General features: G+C 31.2%; 1 protein-coding gene across 3 annotated transcripts in view; it reads left to right on the forward strand.

The window, feature by feature from the left end:
- The first annotated feature begins 2,343 nt into the window (after window positions 1-2,343).
- LOC105229917 (autophagy-related protein 16-1) overlaps window positions 2,344-20,201 on the forward strand; it is a 236,216-nt gene continuing 218,358 nt past the window's right edge. The window contains exons 1-6 of one of the 3 annotated variants that reach the window (XM_049447953.1): window positions 2,344-2,892; window positions 3,069-3,342; window positions 3,453-3,615; window positions 12,870-12,958; window positions 19,241-19,605; window positions 19,695-19,837. In XM_049447953.1, the coding sequence (XP_049303910.1) occupies window positions 2,796-2,892; window positions 3,069-3,342; window positions 3,453-3,615; window positions 12,870-12,958; window positions 19,241-19,605; window positions 19,695-19,837 (1,131 nt within the window). In that variant the 5' untranslated portion in view covers window positions 2,344-2,795. Of the gene's footprint in view, window positions 2,893-3,068; window positions 3,343-3,452; window positions 3,616-12,869; window positions 12,959-19,216; window positions 19,606-19,694; window positions 19,838-20,201 lie in introns of all 3 variants that reach the window. The other 2 variants (XM_049447952.1, XM_049447954.1) reach the window with 2 other exon arrangements.

A 20,201-nucleotide genomic window follows, 5' to 3' on the forward strand; every position in this document is an offset into this window, starting at 1 on the left:
GAAATTTGTCGAGCCCAATCAAATGGCGTTCGAAAACAAGCTACCTCGCCATATAAGCTGAAAATCTCGACACGTTGGCACAGCGCGTTCGCTAAGCGCGGAGGCGGCAATTTTGTGTAGTAAATAAATATAATGGCAGTCGGTAATTGGCATACGAGCTGTTTTGTATAATTATGACGCGTCAATATATGGTTCCTCATAACATGTGTATGTATATTAGCCCAACAATTCCTAATATTTATTAAGCCGAGCCTGACTCATGGCTAACACTTAGCTAACGCTACTTTTTACGCGCAGTCTATTTTTAGCTGTGCCGTCGTGATTTTTTTCTACACCTGGCTAAGCGACGTATTGTTTACATTGCTACTTTTTTGCTTTTTTCGGCTGCTAACACGTGTCTGCTTCAATTTCTTTGCGCCTGCGCGTCTGCTGTGCTTTGCAAACTAATTATTTATGACTACATTTGTTATTTGTGGTGTCGTGAGTCTGGAACGCGTCTAAAATGTATTTGGCTTAATTGCATTCGTTATTTGTTATTACAATATAAATGTATTTTAACTTTTTTCGCTATTTTTATTTCCGTATTTGCAATGCAAAAACAAGTATTTAACACTGACTGTAAATATATACATATGTATGTACGTTGGAGCGTAGGTGGCAATTTCAATACTGAATTATTGTTGGCGTTAAATGGCAAAAATCTTGATAAACAATAATTATATTTTAAGGCAACAACAGTATAGCTGCGCGGTAGCATATGCTCATATAAGGATACTTTTTAAATATATAAAGAAAATGCAACAATATAAAAAATATGTATAATTAAGTTTATTAAATCATTTTTATTTATTAAAAAGCAATTAGTACTGCTAAAAAAATTATATAATAAATATCTGGTAAATATGGAGCCAGAGAGAGCTATATTTTTTCTAAACACACCAGTCTCCTGGTTGTAAGCTTTTGAATAAATTAAATTTTTTCCCAAAACCTCTACGGACTTTATGTTTCAAAATATTTATTATGAACGGGATGGATTGCTTTTTAAATTGTCTAACAAAATAATTTACTATAAAAAATTCACTTCAAATTTGAATTAATTTTTTTTTTTTTTATTATTTCATGGAAGTCAGAAGGAACAAGGTCTGGGTGGATGAGGCAAAACTTCTCAGTCGCTGTTTTCCAATAGTATTTCAAAGCTCTAGCAACGTGAGGCCGAGCATTGTTATTTGGAAAATTATTGCCTCGTACCTAATCGCAAATGAAGGACGGTTTCGGCATTTAAATACTTTAACACTTTTTTTGTTTACACACATATTTATATTAATGTTTATGTTCCTAGACAACTTCTTTCAGTCAACATTATATTTTTATTTGAGTTACCGAAATTCATGTTAGTTGCAAATGTATTGGTATTTTTTTTCAAAATATGATTTCTTCCGCGAACACATATTTAAGGTTATAAAACGATATAGTATGTAGTTATGGAACAGTTAATAGCAAAACGCATTGTAATCTTCAAATGACATACATATTATACTTGCATACGCATGTTCATATGTTTTCAGCATGAACAGAACACGCACACCCTCTATATAGTTAGGACATGCATTGTTTTTGGCAAAGCTTTCTAACCTCATCCGTATCATATTATAATACAATCAATTTGCAAATACTATGCTGTAAATGGACTCACCTGTGGGTGGACTGAATGTAAATCCGGCACTAGCAGAATCTGCTTCCGTATTAGTCGACTATACTTGCTGCCGTTGAACAAATACTTCACCCCAACTGGAAAATGTCTGCAAGCACATACATACACAGCAAATTCCGCAGCCACTTTCACAACACATTTTACTAAATAATTTAATTAAAATCACTTTTTATCACTACAATTACCGGTATTTCAACTTATTTTCACTTAACACCTTTTATTGCACTTAATTTTGCACTTCTTTAATCAAAAATAACAATTTAATGACCGATTTCTTTAATTTTGTGATTTGCACAGGAAACTAATACCGTTTTAACCGGGAACTACGTCTTTAAACGTTTTCTGACAACTTATAGATGCTGCCCAATTTAGTGAATTTGTTAAAGTGGTTCCTCTCACATCAATTTTATTTGTAATGAAATAATGTTCATTTTGCTCTTTAATTTTATTGTTGTTATATTTTGTAAGTATTTCACTCGTTTAAATGCAAAAAACAAATATTTTTATAAATAATATTTTAACAACTGTCAAACATTCCCAATTTTTCGCCACCAATGTCATGTAAACAATTATCATTCACAATGTACACGCTGATGCAACTCTGTTCTGTGCGCGTATCGTGCACCCAGTCAGCTGTCAAACATCAAAACAAATTTTGTGGGAACTTAGCAAATATGTGATTTTCGTTCTGTAGTTTTTTTCTATTAATTTTCTTATCAATTTCACAAAGGAGTGTTTCGATTTATATCCTATATGGTGCAAGTGCAACTCTCTGTGGTTGTTGTGTGAGGGCATACATTGCGATATTGAAAATGTGTTGTAATTTGTGATAATTATAAGCGAAAAGTGTGTGTTGAAACAACTGGCCTCTGTGAGTAAACGTCTTTAGCACAAAACAACACATACGGCTTGTGTGAACAAGCCAAAGGGAAACTTTCACAATCAAAACAAAAAGGATCAGAAAACAACACTGTAACGCAGTAACAGGATTAAAGCGGCATAAGTAAAAGTGATTGCAGTGTATGTAAATTCCGGCAAAGCGTGTATAGACGCCCACCCACACACTACAATAACCCGAGCAAAAATGTCCACAGAAGAGCCGATTTGGCGTCAGTGTATCGCTAATCGCTTACGCGACAGAAATCGCAATGAAACCAGAGGAAAAGAGATTATACTGCAAAGTAAGCAAAAAATATGTGTAAATATTCAGGCAGAGTAAAGTTTGCAATATCAAAGCATCCAAATGGTTGTTAGTCATTGCATGCTAATATATTGATAACAATCACAAACAACACTCGCCGCTTCTATAATTAATATGCGTGGCTATTTTTTTAACGTTTTGTTGTTTTTATTCCAGATAACCGTTTAATAGATCAGGCTTCTCAACTGAAAGCAGAAAATTTAAAAATTTCCGTTGAAAATGAGCAACTGCGCACAGCACTTTCAACAGGTGGCGGTAAAGATGCTACCGGCGCACAATTAGCCATTGCAGCGCTGGAGAAGAAACTTTTGGCACAACAGGAAGAATTGACTGATTTACATAAACGTAAAGGCGAAAATTCTCAAATGATTGTTGATTTAAATCTCAGCGTGGAGAAGCAGAAAAAGCAGATAGCGGAAAAAGATCTAATGTGCGAATTCGTACCTATTTTAACGATATATCTAACCAATTTTATTACACCCATAAAAAATGGAAAACAAATTTGTCTAACATATTTGTGTTTGTGTGCATATTTTACAGTATTAACGAACAACGATCGGCCAATAATTCATTACGCGCAGAAGTAGAAATGCTGAAATCCAGTTTGGATCAGTTAAAGAAACTTAATACGACATTGCTAGATGAACATACTGCGCTTCAATTGGCGTTCAGCTCTTTGGAGGAAAAACTGCGTGGTGTGCAGGTGAGTAACGCATTAAAGAAAACGTTTGTATGAAAGGCAGTTCAGTTGTTTGAATGCATACTTGTAGGCATCAAGATCGAATTACTTAATTCTATTTGCTCGCAGCAAATAATGTTTATAATAAATACACAAAGCGGTAAAATATTGATGACAGTAGTAGGGTCAGCGAAACTGCTACTTATACATCTTCTTATGTAAATATGTATGAAAATGTTTGAAGCTCAGGCAGCGCTTAAAGCATTTCTGTAAATAACCGCGTGATTCATAGCAGTTACATATTTCCGCTTGAGCAGTTGTTTTTCTTTTAATTAATAACTATGTTTTTTTATTAAATAAATATAATTATAATATACGTTTAATTATTAATTAGTAATATATATTATATAATTTCTAATATTTCATTAATTTTTCTATCAACAACTCTCTGTTGTAATCTCATTCACAGTTGTTCATTTCGAAATCCACTTTCTTTTGTTACTTTTGGGTGTTTTCGAACTCGATATTTTGAAAACTTTTTTCGTCTTAAAATTTTGCGTTAATTTAAAAAAAGTCTGTGTAAATATTTCGTTAAATTGTGTGTATTTATTCTAAATTGTTAATATTATTCTCCACTATACTGAAAGTGCCCCGATAAAAAAGGTGAAATATGTGCTTGCTTCGACTTTAATTATTTCATTTGCGCGATTGCAAATGCTGAATGCAAAAAATTAGTATTTCGCGCATACTCGCCTAAAAGTGATTATTGCCTTCATTACTTGAGTCATTAGCAACTACATACATTTTTATAACCGATATGGTTGGCATAAATTGAGTTTTCAATCATTAAATTATAATAAATATGCACGTACATGGAGTTGCACATGTGTGCATGTATGTATGTACTTTTAATTTTTGTTTAACAAGTCTGCACAATAGTGCCCCTTCTACAGCTCGTTAGTAGCAGCGTCAACTTATTATATCGCCCCATTGTTATTTATGATTTTTTTATAACCCACGCTGACGTTTCGCAATTGATAAGATATCAATATGTTTGTACATATTTTAACGTGTGTATGCATATTTTGTTGTTAGATATGCTTTGACGCTTTCACTTATTTGTTCATTTACAATGGAGCACTTGGCTGCCAGCTGATAAAATATCACCATTCGTATGTCTGTCTGTATGTATGTAATTCGTTATTTTCGTTGAAGCGTGTTCGTATACATAGCGTCAAATTAATAAGCAATCGTATCGAAAGCATAATCTCTATATCAAAACAGCGAATTATTTGGCGCTTGTAGTGGATGACCTGCTTGTTTTTGGCGTTGATTAATATTTTTTGATTTATGCATAAGTTTATCGTGTAACCATATTGCTATCTAATGACTGATGTGCTTTCGATTTACATAGCGCTTCATTTGCATACCGTAGTGCTGTCGTGAACTTTAAAGAAAACGGTCGAAAACGAAATTTTCAAAAAATGGTTATTGGAAAGTGCACCGGGATATAACAATGTATAGATAAAAATATAACGATTTTTTTCGACGAAATAAATAATTGTTTAAAGATCACTAGTTTCGTGTTTACAAAAAGTAAGGCTTGTATGGAATTCTAAAATCTTGAAAGCTGCTGTTGTTGTAATGCAAAAGGTTCTCATTAGAAGTTTTATCCATATTATTTATAAAAAAAGGACTGTTCATGTGTAGTGTTCCAGTAAATTGAGCCGAGAAAATGGTTTTTAACATAACCTCAAAAAATATTTTTTAAAGTTATTATTATCAAATTTCGAAAATGTTCATTACAATAAAATCAGCTTCGGAAACTATCCACAAAAATATGTTAATAAATTTTTAAAAGCAGTTTTGAAAAATGATTTTCAAGTTTGATCTGAAAATGTCGATGAAATGACGTTCAATTCCGTTCGTTCCTTAATCGTTATAAATATATCAAAAAGTTATTAATTTCATAAATTATTTCTCTTAAAAACTGATTATTTCACATTGTGAATGAAAATAAAAATTCTTAGAAAAATTCGCGCTTCCAAAAAGTTAGGTTACATATCGGTTTGCGCCAGATTCACATACCACTGCGGACTTTTACCTTAGAAATTTCCATTTAACTATATCTGAAACAACAATTACATTTAAACAATACATTTGATGCAGAACACTTTGAGGTTAGGAATTCATGTTCTTAAAATAACTTTGCAGATTTTTGTTTGCTGTTGTTGTAGCGTTTGAGAAAGTTATCAAATAGTTTTAAGCTATGCTGTCGATTTGACAGATTTTGGGCGGTAGACATATTACCCCTACAACAACAACAGTTGATAGAGCTTGACCGCATATAAAACCGCATTCGTATGCGGTGGCATAGACCGAATGTTATGGGAACGGACTTATACTTGGAATCAGAAACCCGCTGTGCCTTATCCAAGGCAAGCGCTGCACATAGCGGTTAATGAACCTAATATGTTTTGGGCATTTCAATTAAAACTAATTTGCATGAATTAATATTTGCTGCTGCTCTGGCGATTATTGCGATCAATTAACGCATGTACATATATTTGTACATATTATGTACATACGTAATATACTGTTATGTTAATTACCAAACTGTCAATGTAGATTTAAAAAGAAAGAAACTTAACTTCGGCTGCACCGAAGCCATAATACACTTCACAAGTACATTTTTTATAGTACAAAAGGGTATTCAGGCTTTATTTTAATAGTATTATATGCTTATGCACGTGCATTTATGTTTGTATGTATCTATGTATATTATCGTGTATGTAAGTATATATTTATGTTTGCGAAGTTATTTTGCACATTTATTGTTGGTCTTGCAATTTTTTTAATTCACAGCTGTACAGCTGATTTGGGCCGGTCAATGAACTAGTTGTTGTTGTTCTGCCACTTTCTTCCGTATCTTGTGCGATCATGCCCAATCAATAACCACCTGTGAATAAATGTATGAATGAAATTTTTTTTTGCTGAGTGTGATCTTTTTACACATACACATGTTCATATATCTGTACATATGTACAAACACATGTTGAACATGCGTTTCCATGTTCAACTGACAAATTCGATTCGTAATGAGTTTTCGTAAATTGCTTATTGCCAGCAAGGGCAATCAGACGTCGCCGGCTGAAACAATTTCTTTTCAGAATAAGTGCATATGTACGCAATCTTATAGGCAAAACCAAAACAAAGAATATAAAGGGTGATAGAAACGAAATAATTGCTACATTAAGTGAGTGTTCAAGCACGCTTGGTAAGCAATTTCTTTTCTTTATTTACGAATTTACTTTTATGTAATAGAGTTACAGCATTTTTTATGTCTTTGTACAAAAAGTGGCATATTAAGGGGCAAAGTGTGACAGCCTAAAGAGGTGATTTTTGGGAATGAAAAAAATGTTTATTTTTGTAATTTTAAGTATACATATTTTAAAAATACACAGTAAAATTTTTAAGGAAAATAATAAATATTTTTCGAGTTACACGCGATCTCTGACCGCCCGGAAAAATTCCTTCACTGCTGCAGTTATTTCGTACTTCTCCGTGGTTGAAACCTAAACATCAAGAAAAAGCGTTAACTTCGGTTGTACCGAAATACATGATGATGTGGAAAGGGAGGGATATCTAAGGAGCAGGAGGCTTCTAGATTATAAGGTCAGATGTGGGTGGCAAGACCGTTGGCACAATACTCCTAACGGTCTAGTGACTTACGAGTACATCTGAGAAATTAGGTTTGCTGAGGGTAATTCAGGTTTCAGATTCTGTCTGAGTCTGGGTTTTCTGCTTACAGGGCATGAATCTCTGAATGCATTTTTGCATCAGAGGCACCTATCTCATAGTTCAGGGTGCTTATGTGGAGAATGCCCGATACAACTGGTATCAGCTTCGGCTAAGGAGTCTCACCGTATACTTAATTCTGGTACCAGAGGAGCAGGAGCCTTTGGAGTCCGCTCCAACCTGTTCATGCGGACTGGCCCCTGGAGGAGTATCGCTGTGGCTCTGGTTAAAATCCGAAGAATTTACACTTTGCCAGTTGAAAGCGGAGTTGGATTGCAACCGGGTGCCGGATCCAAAGTACGGCAAAAATTTTAGAAGGGCCTTGCACCCTACCACCGTGGTTAGTGTGTCCATTCTACATTGCAAATGCTTTGCATTGTATAAAAAATATGTAAAAAAAAGGAAGAAACTAAAAAAAAACTAAAAATTGGCAAAGTTATGAGTTCTATTGGCTCCATTATTACCAAAAAATATTTTATTTATTTTTTTTTTTTTTATTTTTTATAAATTTGCATCTCAACCACCCTTTTATACTACTCTATAAGCGGCGTGAGTACACTTTGGATGCATATCGGTTATTGGCCCTCGCTGTCTAATGACAATTAGCAGCTAGCACTCAATTGTAGTAAGCGAGTAAATAGGTTTGGCATTCAATTATGCATATCTAGAACGTATTTTTTACAATTTATTTATATCTCTACAAATCATACATTAGGGTGGTTACAAAACAATATGTTTTTTTAAGAAAAAATAATGTAGGGCGGATGATCTTTTCGTTACAATTAATATGTAGCTCACACTAGGAGAGACTTTCTTAGAGGTGCCAAGAACATATTTTTCAAAGTATAGAGCAAAAAAAATAATCGTTTTTTTTCGACTCACCCTAATATACATACTTATGCATATGTATGTATATATATTTTTCTACTAGTCATTGATAACCGTAAGCTTTCTAATTTATTTCTCGCTTTTGGCGGCAACGCTGCTGAGTGTTTACGCTGATGATTCCATAGTGCTGCTATCCCTCCTTGCAACTGACATCATAACAGAAAAAAGTGCACACACTTGCAGAACTGCTGATTATTAGCTTCCTCACAGCTACTTATATTGAAAAAATGTCTCACAATTCAATAAATTAATATTTAATGTAGAATTTCAAATGCATTACGATTACATAAGTGAAACACTTGTTCAAACCAAAGCTTAACTATTAATTATATTAACTTCTAGCTAATTGATTATTTAACTTATATTATATAATACTTATGACAACTTGATTTAAAAAACCTGCTCAGTGAGAACGCATGTTTATGGTGAGCGAAGCAGTCACAGCTGAGAAAGTCAAGGAAATGTTTAAATTTTCATAACTTTTTTTTATATCTTATGTAAATTACATTCTGTGAAAGAATGTGCTATACCCGCTAACAATTAATCTTGGGCCAATAAATTAAAGACTCTTTATGCATATTAGGACGGATCGATGAAATGAAGTTAATAATAAAATCCTATTAAATTATTACAATTAGTTAAATACAATTTAGTTACAAAAACAACAGCAAATTTTTTTGAAAATTGCAAAAAATATAAAAAATAAATATATATTCGTTATAATAATAATGAATAAAAATAAAAACTAGGAACTTTTTAATCGAAATTGACTACAACACTTTAGATATTTTCGAGTGCTTGACTGATATTATAATTAGAATTAGATTGCCACCTGCATTGTATTTCTAAATACATTTCTTCAGAAGTATACAAAAAAGTATTCCTATAAATAATATTTTATTTATGAACAAATAAATAACATAGTTCAATATTTTGATTTGTATTTCAAAAATATTAGGAAACTTTCAAAATTTGAAAAAAAAACACTTCTACAAAATTAAACTTTTTTTGCAAAAAGGTTTTTCAATCTTTAAAAATAAATATTTTGGATTTTTAAATATTGAAAAATTATATTTTTTAAGTTGTTTTACATTCCTCCAAAAAATTAAAAAATTGTCGACCCACTCTAATGCTCAATATTGTATTGAGTAAATAAACTTAGCGCTTATATTCCCACTTGTTGATGATGAACTTGGATAAATTCCAACTCACGCGGTTGCATTAAATTATAGTCATACATTTTAATTAATAAGTAAATTTATGCTCAACATTTAATATTTGTGACAAACATACCACAGTGGGCAAATTGAGAATTTGTTCACACACTGAGACCTTTTTTGAATGCAAATTAAACGTCCGGATTTGTAATATGTATTAAAAATACTGTCTGAAAAATATTTTTGAAAATTTATAATTTTACGGTAAGTGGTCCAATATGTACTAGTTACGTAACCAGTACTTTAAAAAATTTTAAATAATGTTTTTAACTGTAAAATACCTTCAATTTATTACTTTTCATTCAATTATACACATATGTACATACATATGTATATTCTAAAGTACATATGTATGTATGTGTGCCCCAGTGGCAAATTGCGAGTTTTTCCTTTCACTCACACTTTTTTGAATTTAAATTAAACGTCGAGACTTATAATATGTATTAAAAAATTATGCTCTCAGAAATATATTTGAAAATTTAAAGTGTTAAGGCAAGTGGTCCAATATGTACTAGTCACGTAACTAGTACTGGTAAAATTTTATTTACTGTGTTTTTTTTGCTATAATACCTTCAATTATTAGTTTTTATTATAATTGTATGTGTGCGCCCATACTAAATACATACAAACAAATATGTGATATAGGAAAATAATAATTTCTCACTGCTGTCAGACTCACTTTTCATTTCACAATATTTGTTTGACATTGAAAACTGATGCTACAACTATGCATAAGACCATACGTTTACAGTTAGCGGTGCGCGTTTAATCAAATTGCTGACAGCCGTTGGTGTGGACGAGGCTTGTGCATGTAACACCCACCAGCAACATACAGGCATATATACTATGTGCATATGTATGTATGTGTGCCTTTCATACTATATACTATACGTATATACGTTTGTATGTGTGTAAGTGTATTTAAGTTTATTTCTGCGCATCGCTTTGTAATTTATAGGGCTTTCAGAGCCAATACATTGAGTGCCAGCTAACGATCCGAAACCCATCAATGTCCAGCACGCGATTATGCAGCTCTTCACTTTCTTCTACTAAAGCGAGTTGATACATTTGTATTGCTTTCGCTGGTGTCTTTTATTTTTAAATTCTCTTCGCAGTTTTATTTTGATATTATATACCTTAATACATACATACATATGTATTTACTGGCTGTGTGGTCTCCTCCATATACACGTATAAGTGACTGATTTAGTTGAGTTTATTTTGAATGAATTTTAAGTAGCGAAAATCCATCTACTATATTTATGTACCTAATAAAATTACCTAAGTGACAGTACAAACCAATATTGGATATTTTTGTGTTTTTAAAGAATTTAATACTATAAAAAATTCACAGACAAAAATACCCAGTGATAAATTTAATGTGTAAAGAGAGAAATGACGATAATATTAAAAATGTTTATACCCTGAACAGGGTTTTTTTAAATTTGCGTTGAGATTATTAACAGCCAGAAGAAAACGACGGAGAGTCTATAAAATAGATGAATGTATATATTGACATAATGAGCTGAGCCGATTTAGCCATGTCCGGCTGTATATATGTATACAATACATAGGCATTAGTTCCTCAGCTTTTGTGATTTGGACTTGAAATTTTGGAGCCATTCATTTTCCACCAAGCAGCTGATCATTCGTCGGAACTGCCGATATCGGATCACTATATCATATAGTTGCCATACAGACTGAGCGATCAGAATTAAGTGCTTGTATGGAAAACTTTTTCATTTGTGAATATATCTTCAAGAAACTTGGCATATATTGGTTTATGTCCAAAACAACGTTGCCACCTCCGAAGAAATTGTTCAGATTGAGTCACTATTGCATATAGCTGCCATACAAACTGACCGATCAGAAGCTTGTAAGCGTTCGATGCAAGCGAAGTTAACATTTTTTTCTTGTTTTTATTTTTTTTTGCATTCAAATTTCAATTTTCTTTTTTACAATTTTTTAATTTAAAAAATTTTTTTGGTATTTTTTTAATTTTTTATATTAAAATTTTTTTCAAATTAAAAAAAAAATATTTTGTTAAATTAAAAAAAAATCTTTTTTTTTTATTTAATTCGTTAATTCAGTTAATTAAAAAAAAAAAATTTTATCTTTTTTTTATTATTTTTAAACTTTTTTAAAATTTTTTTTTTTAATTTTTTATATTAAAAAGATTTTTTAATTTTAAAAATTTTTTTTTATTTTTTTTTTTAATTTTTTTTTTTAATTTTTTATATTAAAAAGATTTTTTAATTTTAAACAATTTTTTTTATAATTTTTTTTTATAAATTTTTTTTATAAATTTTTTTTATAAATTTTTTTTATTTTTTTTTCAAATCTTTTTTTAAATTTTTTTAAATTTTTTAAATTTATTATTTTAAATGTTTTATTTCTTTGCGTGACATGGCATGGTTCGTTGGCTATTGATCGATTGAAAGTTAAGTAAAAAATCTCATTGACCGCTTATCCCCCTTTCGGTGGGGGAGCACACACCTATTTTCTACCGGCATTTGTTAATTAAATGGACTTATCAAAGCTTTGTTGCGTATCGTCGAATTATTTGCACTCACGCACAACCGCGCCCACACATGTGCCAAAGGTTAGCTTTCGCCACATACTTACATACAAACATATGTACATTAGACTGCGCAGGCTTTCGCATACTTTTAACTATATTCATACAAACATAGTTATAGCTTGACCGCGGGGTCCATCAGCTGACAAATGGCGCTCAATGGCAAAATAAACAAACTCTTAACCAATTGACCAGTAACCCACTGGCCAACCTAGTTACCTGGACATCACGCGTCATGTCAAAACGCACCTACATACATACAGACATAGACATACTATGTGTATTTGTTTATGTGTATGTGTGAATTGACTTACTCAGCACATTTTCCGTTAGATTTTTCACTTGCACGTTCTAAAATTGTTTCAGTATTCCACTGTGTGTGCGAGTGTGTGTGTTTTGGTCGTGCCTCTCGATGCCTCCAGCTGTTTGGTTGGTAGCCATGGCCTGGCAGTTAGCTTTTCCGCTGCAATTCGTTCGTTTTCGTATTTTACTCGCCTACGACGCGTTTTCACACTTTTCACGGATTCTTTTTGAAGATTTTTAATTTTTTTAAATTGGTGTTTAGTCTGTCTCCAGACAGCTAAAAAAAATCTGCTAAAAATAATAAACAAATAAATGAAATAAATAAAAATATATTATTAGTGTTGTATTTGTTATCAACGAAGCTGGCAAATTGAACAAAAATTGCAATTTTTTTGAAAAATTTTAAATTTATTCTTGTATAATTTTGAAAAATTGCAAACAGTGCTGAAAAAATGCGTAAAGTGTTTACTAAACGTATTTCTATTTCCCTGCAGGACGAGAATCGCTGCCTTCTGGAGCGTTTGATGCGCTACAAGTCGAAGGATGCCGACAAATTGAACGAGGAGAACGAGAATTTCCTTAGGTGAGTTTGTATGGTGTGTGAATTGTTGTTATTGTTCTTGTTTTGTTGCTGTTGTTGTAATTTAAAACAATCGAAAAAATTCTTCTTTTTTAAAAAATGCTAAAATTTATACAATTAACTCTGTGTTTTTGAAATTTGCTTTTTAAAAAAATATCTTTTTTGATTTCTTTTGTTAAAAAAAATTGTATTTAAAATTTTTATAAAATTATTTAATATAAAATTGTTGCAAAATAAATAAAAATGTCTACTCTTTTACTGATTAATGATTTTAACAGCAAATAGCGTTTCATTGATTTTTTGTGAATAAAATATATTTCTAAAAAAATTAATTAAAAAAAATTTTCAAAATAAATTATTAAGAAAATATTTTTTCAAAATTAATTCTTTAAAAAAATATTTTTCAAAAATAATTAATTAAAAATATTTTTTTCCAAAATAAATAATTTAAAAAAATATATTTTTCAAAAATAATTAATTAAAAAAATAAAAAAAAATATTTTTCGAAAATAATTACTTAAAAAAATATTTTTCAAAAATAATTAAAAAAAATATTTTTCAAAATTAATTAATTAAAAAAAATTAAAAAAAATATTTTTCAAAAATAAGTAATTAAAAAATATATATGTTTCAAAAATAATTAATTAAAAAGATATTTTCCAAAAATAATTAATTAAAAATATTTTTTTCAAAAATAAATAATTAAAAAAAAATATATTTTTCAAAAATAATTAATTAAAAAAAATATTTTTCAAAAATAATTAATTAAAAAAATATTTTTCAAAAATAATCAATTAAAAAAAATTATTTTTCAAAAATAATTAATTACAAAAATATTTTTCAAAAATAATTAGTTAAACAAAATATTTTCCAAAAATAATCAATTAAAACATATATATTTTTCAAAAATAATTAATTAAAAATAATAATTTTCAAAATTAATCAATTAAAAATATATTTTTCAAATACAATTGAAGTAAAAAACAATATTTTTCAAAACGAAGTAAAGTATAAAATTTGCTTAAAGGAAGAAATTCTAAATAAATTTACTAAACAAGAAATTATTTGAAAAAGTAGTAATTTTCCCAAAAATATCAAAATCGCATAAAAAAATAATTACAATAAAAGAAAATCACTCTTTTGGCTCTTATCACATGGTTGATGGACACATTGTTTCTCATTGTTTAATATCCTATCTAATCACTTGCGGTTGTGGGAAAACAAAAAGACAACTAAAGCGTCATATAACAGTGTCTCCCGTACATTTTTATAGCAAGCAAACATTTCAACCAAACGAAAAAAAAAATAAAAACTAATTAACTTTCTAGCAACATAAATAATGCATATTTTAATAATAAGCAAATTCACGAACGTTGTAAGCGCGCCATAGGCAACATGTGTGTTGGAGACAAGAAAAAACAAAAACAACTCATATGGAATGTGGTCTCATGTGGAACATGTGGAATGTGTACGTTTTATGCTCGCTCGCCCGCTCTTTCTCTCTCTCTCTCTTTCACTCTCTATTGTTTGTTTATCATACATTTACTGTATTTGTTGCATATATAACGGTTTCATAAGTATACAACAATACATATATATTTAGCCATATTTATTTTTTAGCATTTATTTTTTGTGTTTATGTTTTGTTTTTGTTATATTTGGAATTGCGTTTATTGTGTCATAAATCGTTTTACGCGTCACTCCGTCCTTAAATCTTTTCTATTATTGTGCTGAATATTGGCCGATGAAGCTATTTGTTTATAAAGACGCAACAAAAATAATATTAAAATGTTGGTGAATGCGATTGATTGTTGCCGAGCAGCAGACAAAAATAAATAAATATAAAATAAGTATAATATTTTGCTTTCTTTGTTTTGTTCTCTTCGTTACTTTTAAATATCTTATTGTTTGAGTCGGTCCGATAAGATTAAAAAAAAGTCACGTACATTTTTATAATAAAATTTCCTTTGTCGGCGATTTGCAGTACTTAATTTATTTCTACAACTTATAAATTAAATTTTTTAAATTGGTGGCAGCACTATTATAAATATTTTCGAAAGCCAGTTTTCTTACATCTTTTTAGTTTGCCAGTAAATGCAAAAATTTCTCTGTAAATTATACATATCTTAATCAAAATTTCAAACAGGTGGCCACATTTAAAAAAAAGCGTATGGGCAGAAAGTATTCCTAAACCTCTTTAGCTTTAAAGCTTAATTTAAAATTTTGTATTTTGTAAAAAAAAGGAAAAAAAACCATAAATTTTAGAAATAGGTGGCAACCTGCATAAAAATTATTTTATACCTTCAGCTTTTTTTTAAAAGTTCTTAATTTCTCATAAATTTTATAAGATTTGATTAACCTAAAAATTTTCTACTATGAATATTTCAAAGAGGTGGCCACATAAAAAAAATAATAATGAAAAAAATAATTGAAAAAATATTGATAGAAAGTGCTCTGAAATCTCTTGCGCTTGAAAGCATAATTTTAAATTATTAATATTGTCAATTTATAAATAAATACTTAATAATATTTTGAAGTAGGTGGCAACACGCTTAAAAATTATTTTCCGCAGTCAACCCTAGTTTTTTGTGGACTCTAAAATGTGTGTGGACTTTAAAAGATTTTATTTTCCTACCAATTTCCAAGAAATATAAAAATTATGAACAGGTGGCAACATTAAAAAAAAAACATCAATAGAAAGTGCTTTGAAACTTCGTGAGCTTGAAAGCATAATTTAAATTAGTTTATATTGTCAATTCATAAATAAATAAAATTTTGAAATAGGTGGCAACACGCTTAAACATTATTTTCTACAGTCAACCCTCTTAAAACTCTGGTTTTTTATGCATTTTATAAAATTTTACTAATTTACAAATTTTCAACGGTTTTAAAAATTGCAAATATGTGGCAAGATTTTTAAAAACACTAGCGAAAGGGAGTATGCTTTAAATTTTAATTAATGTTTAAATTTTTTAGCTTGAATGCATAATTTGAAAATTTAACTTGTCAATTTAAATAAAATAAAATTTTGAAATATGTGGCAACCCACTTAAAAATTATTTTCTACGGTAAACATTTTTACAATTTTTTAGACATTTTATATGATTTTATAACCTTGTGCATTTCTTGTTAATATCAGATTTTCAAACAGATGGCAACGTTCCTGCAAGCATTATCGATAAATAATGTTCTTAAATTTTTTTGGCTTGAAAGCATACTGTACATTTTTTGTCTTGTCAATTTAACGAAAATAAAATTTTGAAATAGATGGCAACTCACCAAAAATTATTTTCTGCAGCAGCCTTTTTAAACTTCTTTAATTTCTTGGACATTTTATCAAAACTTCAAATAAGTGGCCACCTTCTTAGAGTATTTTCTATAGAATTTACTCGTGAATTCTTATTTTTGATTTTACTACTTTTTATACCTCGACCTTTGGCTCACAATTAAGTTATAACGATAATAGTTGCTAATGCTCAACATTTACTTTTTATATTAATTAATTAAATATAATATCATATATATTAATTAATTTAGAAAATTGGCATTCAAGCAAATTGCTTCAACTCTTCTTTCGCCATTACAAAATTTCCCTCGATTCCAAAAATAATATATTTATACATTTAACAAGGTTATTTTTAAACAAATACCTATATAAACATGTTTTTTGAGTTCTATCCAACATGTAATTAATTCTGAAAATGTGTGTCCCTTGAACTTATTTATTTTTGACGTTTACAAATTTTCAATATTAATATTTTTGAAATGACTAAAATTTTTTGGCTTTTGTTTACGTTACGTAGTATTTGAAACACGAGGGTGGTTAGTTAAGTGCTTAGCTCACTAAAAAAAAACGAAAATTTAAAGAAAAATATCGATTCTGTTCTTAAGATAGTTTCAGAATCCAATCTTCATTTTTTCTGATGAACCATCGTTTGGCAGATGGCAGTAAAGCCTTTTTGTAGATTTTTTATAATTTTCTCGGTATTTAGATTGTCAGTAAAGAGGTACAAAGTGCCGAATCCCTGCTTTGAGAAGCAGCCCCAAAGATGCACCTTTATTCCATGTTGTACGGTCCGCTGAACAAGCCTATTGGTGGAAGTTGACCAGGCTCGCGTGAGGACAGAACGTGCCCATATACATAGAACATTCATCAGTAAAAATGACATTTTCAAAATATCTATCAATATTCTCAAGCGTCCAAACGAGTTGCTTTGACACAAGTTTTTCAGTCAACAGAAGCTTCTTCCTTGTGTTGCGCCATTTCAGATCATGAGTATGAAGAACGGTTCGGATAGTTTCGTAGGATATATCTAAACCTTTTGCCATTAATTTTGCTTGTCCTTGCCGCAGTGTTAAAGCAGGATTCCGCGAAAACAGATTCACTATTCTTTTTTCATCTTTTTTGTACACTTTTCCTATCGAACCACGTTATGGTAAATCATCGACATTTTTAGCCACTATATATCGCTGTTTCCACATCTGTACAAATGCCTTCGACTTTCTCATATATTTAGCAGCCGCTGATTGCGACATTTTGGGACCTTTCGGGTGGATGCAAAGGAACACAGCTGCTCTTTCAAAAGATCAACGACAACTGAACCTTTGTTGACAATGCAACAAGGACAAAGCTTCCCTCTATCGGCTCGCGAAGGAATTAGAGCGAAATCTTTCCTTAACTGTCGGTAAAGTCGACCACGCTCTTACTTGACAGACTGTAATATAAAGATTTTCGAACTTTGGAGTGACTTTGTACCGCATATATCGGCCAATATGTGTGTTATCTCAATGAAAATACGAGAGCGTGTTTTATTCATAACGGTATATAGTTATGCCTAAAATATATAAATTTAAGTCAAAACTTGGCTTACCCCTATATAACTAATATCAGGATTTTCGAACGTCCGGCTGACTTTACCCTATATGATTGGTTTTACACCTTAAAATATTTCCCTGGCTTTGATTCTTACAAGTTGCCAAAGTATAAAATGTTCGGTTGCACCCGAACTTAGCCGCTCTTACTTTTTTCAATATTGATTTCGACGATATCGTTTTAATGCAAAATTAAAAAAAAAATTAAGACAATAGGGTGGTTCTTAAAATAGAAATCAGAAAATTTGTGGACCACCCTACCTCATCAAAAGCAATTTCTTGTTTTAAAAGCCAGCTTTTGTTTTAAAATATCGGATGTAAATATTTCTTCCTGTGTTTTAGGACCACCCTAAGTTGTGCATTACTGTATTAGTTTAAAAAATATTTATAGTTTTTCCTGCACGTGCTCAGGGTTTGCTTGAAAACATTTAGCCCAGCGTATTTAGCGGTTTACGGTTGGTATAATTGGCTTGGTATTGGTAATATTTCATAGGCATGCCATAATTATTAAACACCTATTTATCATTGACAAGCGTAAATATGTAAGTATATAAGTATGTGTGTATGTATGTTTAATGGGTGCGAGCTTGGTATGATTGGCGTATAATTAAATTCAAAATTAAATTTATAATTTATAGTGCTAGAAAACATAGTTGCATACCTTTGTATGTATGCATGTGTGTATGTGCATGCCAACAACTGCTAGCATGCGTGGTGTGTAAGTATAATTGCATGCGCTCATTTCATTGTTATTTGTATAATTTATCACAATCACTTATTTGCCTTTTGATTTCGAAAATAATATTATTCTGATTTAGCGCTAACTTTGTTGTGAGCCATTTGAACACCTCATGCCCCATTCATAATATTGCCAATCTAAACAAAAAATCACAAAAAAGAAAACAAAAAAAATTAAAATTAAAAATTCACAACTGAAACATACACACACAAGTAAAAATTATTTGCATCCGTCTCGTAAAATTCGCCTGCGTCATTTTGACATACTGACATTTCGCCTCACGATACTCACCACCAGCATTCGGTGCGCTCTTCATCCTGTCACCCATGTACCCAACGCTTAATGGCTTAGCAATGTACTACTTCACCCCTCAAATGCAAAAATAAAATCAAATCTGTGAATACAAATACAAGAAGACTAAAATGCAATATGCAAATGCAAAAACAACAACACCAGTAACGTTGATGATTGCCAAAATGCATCAAAACACCACCAAACAAAATAAAAAGAGAAAACTCTACAAAAAAAATATTTAAAATTATAATTTTTTGTTTGTGTACCGAAAAAAACACTATTTTCCTTTTCTTCTTTCTTTCTTTTTGTTTTCGAAATCATAAACAAATTGTGCACTCCCACTTTTAAATATCTAGAAAACGACTGCCGTCAATTTTCAGAAAACGTTCGGACAAATTGAAACGTGATCTCGAAGACGCCGTCCGCGAACCCAACTCACAGCATCGCAATTCGGGTAGTCCCTCGCAATTGGGCGGAGACGACGGCGATAACATTTCGTTGACAGCTGGCGGCAATAACGGTGCAGTCGGCGGCATTGACTATTACAATCTCGATGAAATGTTGGGTCCGCTGCATGAGCCCAACTTGAATCCGTGTTTAGTGTCTTCCTCAATACCAACAACAATATACATGAAATTCGAAGCGCACGACAATGAGTCGCATGCGGTGCGCTGGAGTCCGGTTGAACGCCTCGTGGCGACCGGCGGCGGCGATCGCAAAGTAAAACTCTGGGATGTGGGGAAAGGTAGGCGCTGTTGTTGTTGCACACATTTTGTATAATTTCGTTGAAAATAACAATCATAATTTATATACTTACTCTTGTTTTTTCGGCAGTGGCGCAGGAGCCGCGCGCAGTTTTGGGCGGCAGCAGTGCCGGCATAAATTCCGTGGACTTCGACTCGACTGGCACTTACATACTGGGTACCTCAAATGATTATGGCGCGCGTGTGTGGACGGTGGCGGATAGTCGTTTAAGGGTAAGTGGAAATGGTGAAAATAACCTAAAACACATTGACAAACCGTCTAACGGTGCAAATGCTGACAATGTCGAAAATAACGAAAATGGCAATGTGCGTCAGTCTGTCAATCAAAGTGAGAACCATCAGGACGTTATTGATGGCAAAAGCGCGCGCGCTGCGCTTGGTAACTGTGCTTTGGATAGTCTAATGCTAAATGTGGACAGTCAGCACTTTGGTAGCTGATTGATTTCTGTGCGATTATTGATTTTGGTTTGAAATGAAATGAAATTTATGAGTTGGAATTTTTTCACCTGCCACTTACATGAAGCTCAGCTACTTTTTGTTGTTAAAATTAAGATTTTTTTCTATTAAATAGTCTCTA

The sequence above is a fragment of the Bactrocera dorsalis genome, chromosome 2, assembly GCF_023373825.1.
Source record: "Bactrocera dorsalis isolate Fly_Bdor chromosome 2, ASM2337382v1, whole genome shotgun sequence".
In the NCBI taxonomy this organism is placed as follows: domain Eukaryota; kingdom Metazoa; phylum Arthropoda; class Insecta; order Diptera; family Tephritidae; genus Bactrocera; species Bactrocera dorsalis.